Here is a 13,638-nt window from a genome sequence, read left to right as displayed (position 1 = left end):
TAGACAGAATCATATAGAGAATTTTTTTTTTTTTGATTTTATAAAATAAGTGGGAATTAACTAATTGAGGTGTTCCTATTATTATGATACACTACGTTATCATAGTGTGATTTCCTTCAATCAACACAATCTTTAAGAGTTATGAAAACAATAAAAATATAAAATGCAAAAATTATAAAAGTTGAAGTTTTACATAAAATATGGTTCTTACAGTAATATATTCTCCGTCAAGAAATTGTATTACATTGAAGTAAATAGGTAAAATACAACTAATTAGTGTAATATGAATACAGAACTGTTTTTTTGCGAAAATATAAAATGAATAGAAATGAACATTGTTTAAAATTAAAAATTATTATGTATTTTTGTTAATTAGGTTTCTACGATTTCTCTTTAAAATAGTGAAATTTTATTATTTTTTTTTTCATTGAAGTAATTTTTTTTCTTTTTATTACATATGTAGTGCTTTTAAATTTTAAATTAAAATTTTTTTTTTTTTTAAAGTTTTTATTTTTTTTTTAGTTCTTTTTTTAAATAAGTTATTATTTCCCTTTTGTGTATATATACATATACATATATATATATATATATAAATACATTTTAAAATTGGATAATGTGAAATTATTCATTATATGAGATATTTTTGTGTTTTAATGAGTTTCTTATATATTTGTTATTTTGTATGTCATCCCAGTTGTTTTGTTATAATTTTTATAACAATTATTTTGCTTATCTTTTGAATTTTAAATATTTGCTTGAACTTTTATTTGAAATGTGAACCTTTTTTATCAAAGCAAAAAACAAAAAAGTAAACCCATTATAGAGATATTTTGTTATATAATATTTTATGTTTATAAATATATGTACAAAATGCCAAATTATATGGAACAATAATATTTCAGTTTTACTTGTTTAATATGTAAAAGGAACTAATTATAAATTATTAAATTATTGATATCCTTTTTTTTAAGTTTAAAAATTATTGCCATACTTACTACAAATTATATTGTCCCACATAATATGGCACCATTTACCGTTACAATTATTATTACGCTTTATTATTTTCTTTTTTCATATATTACAAAAAATACTCTTCTTGTTTTAACTTTTTTTTGTAAATTTTAATACCCTCAATCCTTTTCATTGATAGTAATTTCTTTTTCTTACGTTTCCTTTTATTGAATTATATAGAAAGTACTCATGAAATACTTTCCCATGGTGCTGCTGCACATATATATATATATATATTCGCATTATATGTGTATTTATATACATTACATAATATGTATGCGTTTTATATATATATATACTTTTCACATATTCCAGATTATGGAAAAAATGCTCAACAAAAAGATCAACTCTAGGGCCCTTGCTGCAGTAAGTTATATACCTTAGCAATTCTTATAAAAGACAGATATAAATGTTTTCCTTTTTTTCGAAGGATTTATTTAAAATATCATTTTTGCATTCAAAATAAATACAAACAGTAAAACAAGGCATTCAAATATAATTACTAAAAATTAGATTCACTACTTAATCGCACAAAAAATAATAATATACTATGCTTTGTATGTCTATAATTTCATATAATTTCATATGATGTTATAGGAAATTTTAATTTTTTTTAATCGCCTTTAAATGTAAGAAAAAGTCTACTAGAATCATAATCATATTAATAAAAAAAAAAAATTCTTCTGTCAATTGTATTTTTCCTAATTTTACTATACTAAAATGGAGAATTTTCTTCTAAACGAACTTACAATTATATCCATAAATTAAGAAGGCAATTTTTTTTAGGAAAAAAAGGATTAAAAATGAAAAATGAAAAAAAAAATTTATTTTAATGTTTCTAAAAATTTACAATTTTCGTAAAATATAAAAATCTTTAAATAACTTTTTTTATTTTTTATTGTTATTAAATATTAAAAGTACAAATTTGGTATGTAAATTTAAAATAATTTTTTTCAACTATTTCAATATTCATTTCATTAACATCAATTTAAATGTCCGTAATTAAAGCATTTAGCGCCAATGCATCCATATTTATTTACTACAAAAGGGTTTCTTTATATATATATTTATATGAATAATACGTAACAATATGCGAATAAATGTATATAAAGTGAATAATTAAAACAATTCTAAAAAATGTCCTGCACAAATGTGCGTAATTCTAAACATACTGTAAATTCATATATATATATATATATATATATATATATACATACATAATACATTAATGTTCAAATATTCATAATATAGTACACAGATCTCTAACCTTACGATATGATATTTTTTAAAAGACATAACACTTTTAATTCTTTTTTTAATAAAATTAGAAAAAAAAGAAAAAAATATATAACTTAAATATTTAAAGAAATCGTAAAAATTGGCATATTTGTATAAATATAATTCAAATAATTACAATTGTCATTTCTCTGAATTTTTAAAATTTAAATGCACAATAAAATTATTTCTTATGGAGCAGTTGACAACTAAACCAGCCATATAATTCATTATTTAATATTTGTAAAATAATTTTAGTTGTAATATCATCTGCTGTTGTGCCATTTTTATGTGAATAGAAAATTACATTTTTTATAACAATTTTCTGTTTTTTCAATTTTTTTTTTTTTTTTTAACACATCCAGTTTTTTAAAACATCGTCCATTATACCATTTATTTATTAATATATTTTTTTTTCTTTATAAAGAAATTTTAAAAATGTAGGATACTCCTGGACTTGTTGTGTAATATCATCCCACTTATTAAATAATTTATAATGTGTGCGGATAATTATCCATAACATATAAAAAGTGCTTTAGCTGTATTTTTTTTCCTTTCATGCTATAATTAAAAGGTATACTAAAGTATGTATACAAATGCGAATACCAATACGAATACAAGTAAGAATATATATTTACTATATGTTAATAATATCCTTGCTTAAAAAAATAGCCATAATATAATTATGTACCCAAAGAATTACCAAATACTATAGGGGCATTAATTAATAATACCATGAATTTATCTGTTATTCTGTATATTATATTCTTATCTATCATTTTAAGTGCTGCTCCTGTAAGTCGAAAAAAATCTGTATAAAAATTATTCATAGATCTTAACGATTTAAATTAAAAATATGTACATTTCTGTAGTAATGTAGTTATTCAGTTGTGTAGTAATGTAGTTATTCAGTTGTGTAGTAATGTAGTTATTCAGTTGTGTAGTTATGTAGTTATTCAGTTGTGTAGTTATGTAGTTATTCAGTTGTGTAGTTATGTAGTTAAGTAGTTGTGTAGTTATGCAGTTATGTAGTTAAGTAGTTGTGTAGTTATGCAGTTATGCAGTTGTGTAGTCATGTAGTCATGCAGTTGTGTAGTCATGTAGTTACGTATATACTTATATATGTATAAATATATGCATGTATGCATGGACGTATGTACTCATCATGTATTTCCTTGAACATATATGCAAATATTTGTTTGCTACTATTTAGACTTTTTATGTAAATACGAGTAACACTACAAATGAACTAAAAAGTTCTTTAATTTTTAAGAAAAATAATGGACAATTAACAGAAACATGGAAAACAAGAGAGTGGAATAAATGGATGAAAAACATGGATGTCTTTTATGAACTTTTCTCAATGAATGTAGAAGAAAAAATAAGTTATTGGGAATGGATGAAACAACGTTCATGGAATGAATGGTTAAAATTTATGAATAATAAATGGTCGCATTATAACGAAAACATTTATGTAGAATATAGATCAGAAGTATTCTGGATATGTAAAAGTTGGGTTGATACTAATTGGACAGAATGGATCGAAAAAAATGGGAAAAGTTATATGACAATAGATTGGGAAAAATGGATTCAAGAAGTTCATTCTTCTTTTTGTAAACTAGTTATTAATGAGTGGGATCAATGGACAAAGGAGAAAATAAATGAATGGAATACAAGTAAGTTGAAACTTGAGGAAGATGAATATTGGGATATCAATGGAAATAATAACGACAGGAAGAAGAAAATTATAAAAGATTGGTTAAATTATTACAGGTGGAGAAAAAGAATAAATAGGGAATCGGATGAATGGGTTACATGGATTAAGGAACGGGAAGAAACATATAAAAACCATTGCAACAATATATGGTTAGAATGGGAAAAAAGTAAAATTATTCTTTTTGGTGATTGGATGAATTCTTTTATTAAACGATGGATAATAAAGAAGCAGTGGAATGTATGGCTTAATGAGAAGCATAATTACGTACAAGAACGAATAAAAAGATACAATAAAAAAAAAAAAAGAAAATATTAAGGAAGGAAAATTGAGGAAAAGAGTTTGTAATATTATTCCATGCTTTTATACGTATAATACCTTCAGAAACCTCAAACCTTGTCTGAAGGGAAAGGAACAAATAACAGGCAAACAAACCAATAAATCAACTAATGATTAGCAAACGAGAAAACGAACGAACAAACGAACGAACGAATAAACGAACAAACGAACTAACGAATAAACGAACAAACGGGCAACCGAACAAACGAGCAACCGAACAAACGAGCAACCGAACAAACGAACAAACGAATAAACGAATAAACGAACAGATAAATTAATAAATGAGTAATAGATAAAGTTTAAAAACTGAAAGTTCACATTGTTGCTGTATAGGGTAACTGGAATGAAGTAAATCCCTCATAAAAGGGATGGCAGGTAATAAAACAAAAGAGGATCATTCAAAGACCTAGAGTGAATAGTTATTTATGTAAAAACTGACATAAAAAAATATAATTAGCTTATAAGGATATCTTTCTTAATCCTAACCATTAATTCATTAGCCTTTCTTCAATATAAGTATATATATTACAAATAAATGTGCCTATTTAGCAAAATGCAACTGCCGTATCAAGCAACTTTTTGATATGATACATCATTGCTAATGGAAAATAAATTTTGTTAATTATGCTCAAGGGTTTTAAATTTTATTACAAATGCATGTAAATATATATACATATGCATACATGTGCATAAATAGGCATACATATATAAATATATATATATATATATATATATATATATATATATATCAAATAAATTAAATATAAATGTGTCAAATTAGATATGATTCAAATTAGATATCACAAAATAAATTTTCATAATAAATTTTTGTACAGGTTTTGTTTTTTATGTAGTTATTTTATACACATAATATAATCCAAAAGTTTCAATACCAATTTAATAATTTATTTGATGTTTTTTTTTTCTAGCTGTTTTAATTTTATTTTTGCTTTCTTACGTATCAATATGTTTTTAATAACATTATAAATGTATAATAATAAGCACTTAACAAAAGCGAAAACTTTTCATTCTATTAAACATTAAATTTATAATTGAACTAAATTCCATTTTAACTTTATTATATTAGTATATACAACAGAAAACAAACTTCATCAGTTTTGTCATTAATTCATAAAATATTATTCAAAAATGTACTCCTAAAAAATTAAAGTTGTACATGTTATAATAAATTTTTCTCCATTTAACAAAATCTGTTTATTTCTTAATCTGTCATACTATTTATTTTACATTTAATGTAATTATTGTTCTTTTTCATGCTCAACTATCGTAAACATGTTCCATCATAAATATATATATATATTTTTTTTTTTTTAAAAGACCAATTTTAGGTCTATCGATGTTTCTTATGTTGGTTAACACCTATTTTCGTCTTTCATTTCCATTATTTGAACATTTTATGGGAAAGAATAAAATATTAATTTATATATATATATATATATTTCATTACGTACCATAATTAGAACTTGCATATATATATCTATAATACTACAAAGATAAGTTGTCTAAATTCATTAAAAGTTTAATAAAAAAAATTAAAACCTTCTTAATAATAATACTACAATATAATACAAGAAAGTATATATAAATTTTTCTCCTATACTAAAATATATGTTGTAAATTATGATATTAATAAATAGGGTTAATAAAAAAAAGGAAAAAAAGAAATAATAAAAAAATTGTATTATATTCAAGCATTCTCCATTTCTTGCGAGAGATTACTACAAAATTAAATATATATGTAAATATATATGTTAATATATATGTTAATATATATGTTAATATATATATTAAATGAACCCTCTATGGGAAAACATGTTTATTTTGCTTTATAGGTTGTGCGCTTCTCATTTGTACCCCTATATATTTATATATATATTTTTATTTAGAATCAGAAATTTACCTAAATATGTTTTTATCATGGTAGTAAAAATACAATATATGTAAATCAGAATTTTAAATAATAAAAAAAAAAATGCTTAATTTTCTTTATATAATGGTGGTTATTATTTTATGAAAACTTTAAAAAATACTACGTACAAAAAAAAAAAAATACAAAAACACTTAATTTTAAATATTAAAAATTTCTTTTCTGTTTTTACTTTTATGGATTTTTATATTCTTCAACTTCCAATTTTATTTTTAAAATATGAATTTAAAAAGTATATTAATTTTATTCAATGAATATAATTTTTTGTCTTTGAATATTTTGTTGGGTTTATTAATATATTAGTTGATAAATATATTGAATAAAAAAAAAGAAATACGTTTTTTTTTTTTTTTTTTATTACCCCCAAAAAATAAAAATACAATAATATTATTTGTATTTATTGTAGTTATATAATAAAAAGAGATTTTATCCACAATTATATAAATAATTCCATCTATATGTATCTAATATTAAAAAATATACATAATAATAATATTTTACAAAATATTTCGTTAAAAAGGTATTAAAAAGACATAAACATGTATATTAATAAAAATTTATCGACAATGTTTTTCAATTACTAAAATGTATTTATATAAAATATACTATTTTAATTATTAGTATTTTTTTTAATCTATTAGTGGTAAATTCTATTTTTCTATTTATTTATAAGGAAAATACTAAAACAAACAAAAAATGGTATGTCAACTGTGCTTTATAAATATTTTTTGAAAAATACATAACTTAAATATATTCATATAACATATATATATATATATATTTATATATGTAAATACATATTTTTTATGTATAATTGCAATGGAAATAATTAAATAAATTCATAGAAAAGTGATAAAATTAGTAAATTCTGAGAATTTCTTTATTTTTACCTTTCCTTTTCATATATATATATAGATAGATAGAACAATGTTAAAAAAAAAAAAAAAAAAAAAAGAATGTTTATAAATAACTATTAATGAAAACTTACATATAATATATATATGTAAAATTAAGCATTTCTTAATTTACTAATTAACCTTTTTTATAACATTTATTAACGTAAATATAAATAAAATTAAATTTTTTAAATCCCTATTTATTTACTTACATATATATTTATATATATTATATATACATAAGTTCTTATATTATTAATTTCTAATTCGTAATTTTTGTTTTTGAAAAAAAATTAGGAATATTTTTAAAATATTCACAAAAATTAAAAGTCAACAAATGCATTGTAAAATTAATTTCAAATTTGAGTAAAATTGTGTTTAACTATAATATATAAAATAATTTTTATTTTAAACATAAAACAAACAAATAAAAAAAAAATGGAGGCAATTAAAGAAAATATACAAGATATTGTACCTAATCCCACAAGTCTTCGGGAATTATCATTAAAATATAAGGATAGGTTGTTAACAAATATTAATGTTGATTATTTTATTTTAGCTTTGGGTGTAACGTTAAGTGCTATAACGTCTGTTATGTTTTACAATTATATTACTTTGGTATGAAAAATAATAAAATATATAAAAAAAGAAAACATATATATGTATATTTATATATGTATATGTATTATAACATTACATGACGAACACACAAAATTAAGTACAGTCTATAGATATTTGTAAACATGCGTTTTTAACTGCGTAAAATGATAAAAAGTATATGTTTGCGGAATCCAAATGTTTAATATGCACATTTTTTTTAAAAAAAAAACGTTTAAAATTTTTTAATTAAATAACATGTAAAATTTTCATTTAAATCCCTTTAGAAACGAAAGAACTCAATTAAAGATAAAACTTCAAAGGAAGCTATTGAATCGAAGGAAGATGGAACAAAGGAAGTAGCAAAGGATGAAGCAAAGGATGGAGCAAAGGATAAAGCAGAGGATGAAGCAGAGGATGAAGCAAGAGAAAAGGAAAAAGGGATAGAGAAAACAGATAAATGGAAAAAGGAAGAATGGTTTAAATGGTTGAAGCAGTTGGAGGAGGACTGGAAAATTTTTTTTTCAAAGATAGAACACGAAAAAAATATATGGCTTAAAGAAAAAGAAGAGGATTGGAAACAGTGGTTAATATTGTTAGATAATAAATGGATGCATTATAATCCAAATATGGAAAAAGAATTTAATACCAATGTTTTACAAAAATCTGCAAATTGGACAGAGTTTCACTGGAAAAAATGGATGTTAACAGAAGGAATATTATATATTGACTTAGAATGGAAAAAATGGATTTATGAAAAGCATGCTCAGTTAGATCAACAAATTGTAAAACAGTGGATCAAATGGAAAAAAGATAAAATTGTTTCATGGTTAACAACTGATTGGAAACGTGATGAACAAGAACATTGGGATGAATTTGAAAATAAAAAGTGGACCAAATGGTTTTGTTTATCAGAAATGAAGAATTTAGATGAATTTAAAGAAAGAATTAATAAGGAATGGGAAGATTGGTTTTCTTGGGTGAAGGTTAAAGATAATATATTCATTAATTTCATATTAAATGATTGGTTAGACTGGAAAGACGATAATTACGCGATGTTTAGTGAATGGATGGAATTGTTTGTTAAAAAATGGATAAATGAAAAGCAGTGGACTGTATGGGAACAAGAGAAAGGAAATGCACAAATTCAGAAAGAAAGTCCATGTTCTTTAGTAAATAATGAACAATCAAGTTAAGAAAAGAATTCCATTATATTTTCTCATATTATTATTATTATCATCGTGCGTAGAATACACGTAAATTAAAGGAAAATAGAGCTAAGTAGAGCAAAGCATATCAAAACAGAACAAAACAGAACAAAACAAAACAAGAAAAAACAAGAAGAAAAAAAAAAAAACTCCACTGTTGCTGAGAAAAAACATATTATATAAGAAAATTAAAAAATTTTGTATATTTTTATCATTATTTAATTGCATTTAACCTTATTGTAGTCTGTTACTTTCGATTGTGTAACAATCTCGAACATTCATTGAACTTCAAAAAAAAGAAAAGAATAATATGAAGGTACAATTGAAATGACATTTCATTAAGCTTTAAAGGAAAATGCATTTATGTTCCGAAGTTGTATTTTGAGGATAATTTCCAAATTTTTTTGTGTTGCGTGTATATTTATATGAAGATGTATATGCATTTATATATACATATATATATATATATATATATATATATGCACACGTTTTCGTACAAGTTCAATTTACCTTGTGAGCTAATCACTACATGTAATAGGAGCCCTTAATATTTAAATAAATTAAATTTTATTAATTAGTGCTTGTTCTTTTGTCTTTTATTATTACCCACATTATATATATTATATTTATTAAATATATATCTAAACAGGATATGCCATAATTAATTCTTTATAAAAATGTTGCATTAATATTATTATATGTTTATATATTTTTAAATAATTTTAATATTTCGCGAAAGTTGTATTAGAATTATTTCTCATAATTTTTTTATATTTTTCGTTATTTTAATTTTCGTTATTTTAATTTTCGTTATTTTAATTTTCTTTATTGTATGTTTCGTTGTTTTATTTTTCGTTATTTTATTTTATGTTATTTTATTTATTCATTTTTTTTTTTTTTTTTTTTTTATCCTTAAATGCACACGATTGTGCATGATTTAACAACTATTATTTCCCCAAATACACTTTTAAAAATTAATATATATAATATCTTTCAATAATCGTCCAACAAACTAATTTGGCAGCATATTATTTAAATATAAATTGTCCAAAATACCAACGCCGATCCAATTTTCCTTTTTCCTCATGAAAATACTGTTAACATATGCATTAAATTTATTGGTATGTCGATATTTTTTTTCCGCTTCCTGGGGGTACATGTTTACTTTTATAGGAGTCAGCCTATTATTGGTATATATATATATATAAATGTATGTATATGAATATATATAAATATCTGTAGGACTTACAAAATTTAGCATAATATAATGATACAACTATTCTTTATTTTTTATTTTATTTTTTTTTTTTTTTCAGGATACTTGTATTTGTAAGAATAGTACCATTTCTTAGGACATTAATATAAGTGAGAAAATTACTATTTAATATATTTTATTATCCCTAATGCAATTCATTTTTAAACCCTCATACCTTTCCTTGTATTGCATGAATATCTAAGCGGAATTTATTCCTATATATATCTTACATGTCATATAGATAATTCATAATTTACTCTCTTCTTCTCCAAATTTTATTTTTTAGATCAAATAAGATTTATACATACATATACATATAGCATATAGCAGCATATATATATATATATATATATGCATACACATATATGTACATTTATATATATAAAAAAAAAAAATTACTGAAAGAGAGCATAACTTTAGTTAAGAAAAATATTCCATTTTGTAAAACCATAAAATTATCTTACAAATTCCTTAAAACAAATATTTTATGATGGAGCATATTTAATAGGCGATAGAAAATTAAAAAAAAAAAAGAAATAAAAAAAACAAAAAGAAAATATAGGGAAGGAAAAAAAAACTATACATATTTTTTTAAATTGTAAACAAAAAATGACATTTTTTAAGTAATTTTTATTCATTTTTTCTTTCACTTATTTTAACCTATTTTTCCTTATTATCACTTTTATTTCTTTTCTTTTTTTATTATTTTTTGGTAAATATTTTTAAAATGTACATATATATAATATATATATAATAATAAATATATTTAATAATATACTAATATATATATTTCTTCAACTTAAAGTTCAGAAATCATGGCATTCATTTTTTTTCTTAATAAAAAAATAGTTGTACATAAGAATAGTTCTTTATACGGTATTAAACAAAAAAAAATTATGAAAAAATAATTACCCTCCTGTAAATAACTCTAATGTTACATGTTTGAACAAACAAGTTCATATATATGAATTAATCTTGACTTACCAAAACAGGTTTTTAGAACTGTATATAAAAATTTGAATTTTATTTAAATAATATAATTTTTTTATAGTATTAATCGTATTATATATATATAAATATATAATCTCTTAAATATATTTTTAAACAGTTTTTACCATTTTTATTTTAAAAATTAAATTATTAGAAAACAATAAAAAAAAGAAAACAAATAAATAAATATTATATGTATTATATATATATTATTATAAATATTCAAAACCGTATAATATATCGTTTTTAAGGCACAAAATTAAGCAGATTGTGTCAATAAATATTTATTGTTCAATAAAAAAATAAATAAATATATATATATATATATTTATTTATTTATTTATTTATTTATTAACGTTGCATTTTTATAATAATTTTAGTACGTTTCCAATAGGATTTGTTTGTAACCACCTTGATAATATTATATATATATATATATATATATATATATATATATATATATTCACAAAACATTTGCTCTATGTCTTCATTAATCTTATTTAATTACCTCTAAAAAACTATTTTTTAAGTAAATGTAATAATTCCTTGGATATTAATCCATTTTTATGAGCAATTATAAATATTTTATTACAATTTTATGTTTTACTAATGACAAGAAATATAGGTTTTTTTCCCACCACAAAAAAAATTATGGATTCGAACAAATGTTTGCATAATTACCTGAATCTTACTACTGTTTCAGAGTAATAAGTGCAATTTTTTTCATTTTAGAAAACATATTTTTATATATTAAAAATATGACAAAAAAATGGAAATGAACAATGATTATGTGGTTCATGAAGCACCAGAATATCCTGATCATTCATCATTACAAGTACAAAATAATAACAGACATATACTGTCAGATATTAATGAAAATTTTGGTGTTGCTTTGATATATATTGGTTTATTTATTTTTTTTTGTTATACTCTCCTCTCAGTTATCCAGCATGTGGTACTATTAAAACATCATTCATTATTATATATATATATATATATATAACCGGTGGTAGCTCTTTCAGCAAAGATATCCATTATACACGTGAACATATAATATATATACGTATGTACGTGTACCCATATGTACATATACCCATATGTACATGTACCCATATGTACATATACCCTTATATACATATACCCGTATATACATGTACCCGTATGTACATATACCCGTATGTGCATATATACATAAAATTACATTTTTAATAATATAAACTCTATTTAGACAAGAAAAAAAAAGACAAAAATAAAACAGGAATCTTTGAGGGCAATAGCGTATGAGCAAAAACTGGTAAAAAAATCGGAACATATGAAAAAATGTCTATGAGTTAATTGGTTAAATAGATTAGAAATGGACTGGAGGAATTTCCACTATTCCTTATTAGAGAAAAAAGAAAATTGGTTAAGAGAAAAAGAAAACGATTGGGAAGTTTTAGTTAAATATATCGAAAGTAGATGGAACCGGCATGATGAACTTATGAATTTATCATATAAATATTATATTTTGAAAATATCAGTAACATGGAACGAAAATCAATGGGAGGAATGGATTAGATCTGAAGCAAAACATTTAATCCAAATAGAATGGGAAAATTTTGTATATGAAAATGAGTATTATTTAGACTTATGGATTTTTAATAATTGGACTCAGTGGAAAGATGAAAAAATTATGTCATGGCAAATGCAAAACTGGAAACTTAATGAAGATAAATATTGGGCAAAAATGGCAAAACATAAATGGTCCAAATCGCTATTTAGTAAAATTAAATCAAATTTAATTGAATGGAACAAAAGGAAGAGAACAGAAAAGAAACAATGGGAAAAATGGGTTCATAAAAAACAAAACTTTTATATGAATAATAATGAATGGGATATATGGATACAATGGAAAGAACACAAAATGTTTTTGCTTAATGAATTAAAGGAGTCCCTTGTTAAAAAGTGGATGGATGAGAAAAAGTGGATTACCTTAATTGAAGAAAGACCTAATATAAATTTACAAAATAACAAACATGTATTTGATAATGATAATAATTTTGTAAGAATAGATTCTGATGTTTCATAAGCATATTTTTATCCTTTATTTAATTGTTTCGTAAATGCACATGTATGAAATAATAAGAGTAGAGAGGAAATACCTCAATATAACGGGAAGACAGGAGAAGTGAAGGAGGCGGAGTGCTACCGGAAAAGTATATTGTCTTATTATTATTTAACATATTTGTAATAAACTAAATACTTTTATAAAAAAATAAGGTAAAGGTTTTCCTTCCAGTTGATCACTTTCTCTTTTTTTTTTTCTTTTTTTTGATATATATATATATCCCTATTGTTTGGACAATTGTTCAAACATATAAATTTAATGGATATATAAAAAAAAAAAAAAATGTACGGTGATCATT

The 13,638-nt window shown here is 22.1% G+C and overlaps 3 protein-coding genes across 3 annotated transcripts; all 3 read left to right on the top strand.

Annotated features, from left to right (window-relative positions):
* Positions 1–3,021: 3,021 nt before the first annotated feature.
* MKS88_001547 (tryptophan-rich antigen) lies at positions 3,022–4,441 on the top strand (the record flags this gene model as incomplete). Its single annotated transcript, XM_067214482.1, has 3 exons — positions 3,022–3,081; positions 3,500–4,240; positions 4,385–4,441. 3 exons carry the CDS (start codon positions 3,022–3,024, stop codon positions 4,439–4,441), a joined length of 858 nt encoding a protein of 285 aa, XP_067074913.1.
* Positions 4,442–7,621: 3,180 nt separating this feature from the next.
* On the top strand, positions 7,622–8,976 carry MKS88_001546 (tryptophan-rich antigen; the record flags this gene model as incomplete). The annotated part of the gene is made up of 2 exons (XM_067214481.1): positions 7,622–7,801; positions 8,068–8,976. The coding sequence occupies 2 exons, from the start codon at positions 7,622–7,624 to the stop codon at positions 8,974–8,976; spliced, it is 1,089 nt and encodes a 362-aa protein (XP_067074912.1).
* Positions 8,977–12,008: 3,032 nt separating this feature from the next.
* MKS88_001545 (tryptophan-rich antigen) lies at positions 12,009–13,301 on the top strand (the record flags this gene model as incomplete). The annotated part of the gene is made up of 2 exons (XM_067214480.1): positions 12,009–12,138; positions 12,622–13,301. The coding sequence occupies 2 exons, from the start codon at positions 12,009–12,011 to the stop codon at positions 13,299–13,301; spliced, it is 810 nt and encodes a 269-aa protein (XP_067074911.1).
* Positions 13,302–13,638: the final 337 nt, after the last annotated feature.

The sequence above is a fragment of the Plasmodium brasilianum genome, chromosome 5 (genome assembly GCF_023973825.1).
Source record: "Plasmodium brasilianum strain Bolivian I chromosome 5, whole genome shotgun sequence".
Classification (NCBI taxonomy): domain Eukaryota; phylum Apicomplexa; class Aconoidasida; order Haemosporida; family Plasmodiidae; genus Plasmodium; species Plasmodium brasilianum.
Note: the sequence above shows the minus strand (reverse complement) of the source record. Positions and strands in the feature narration are given on the sequence as shown.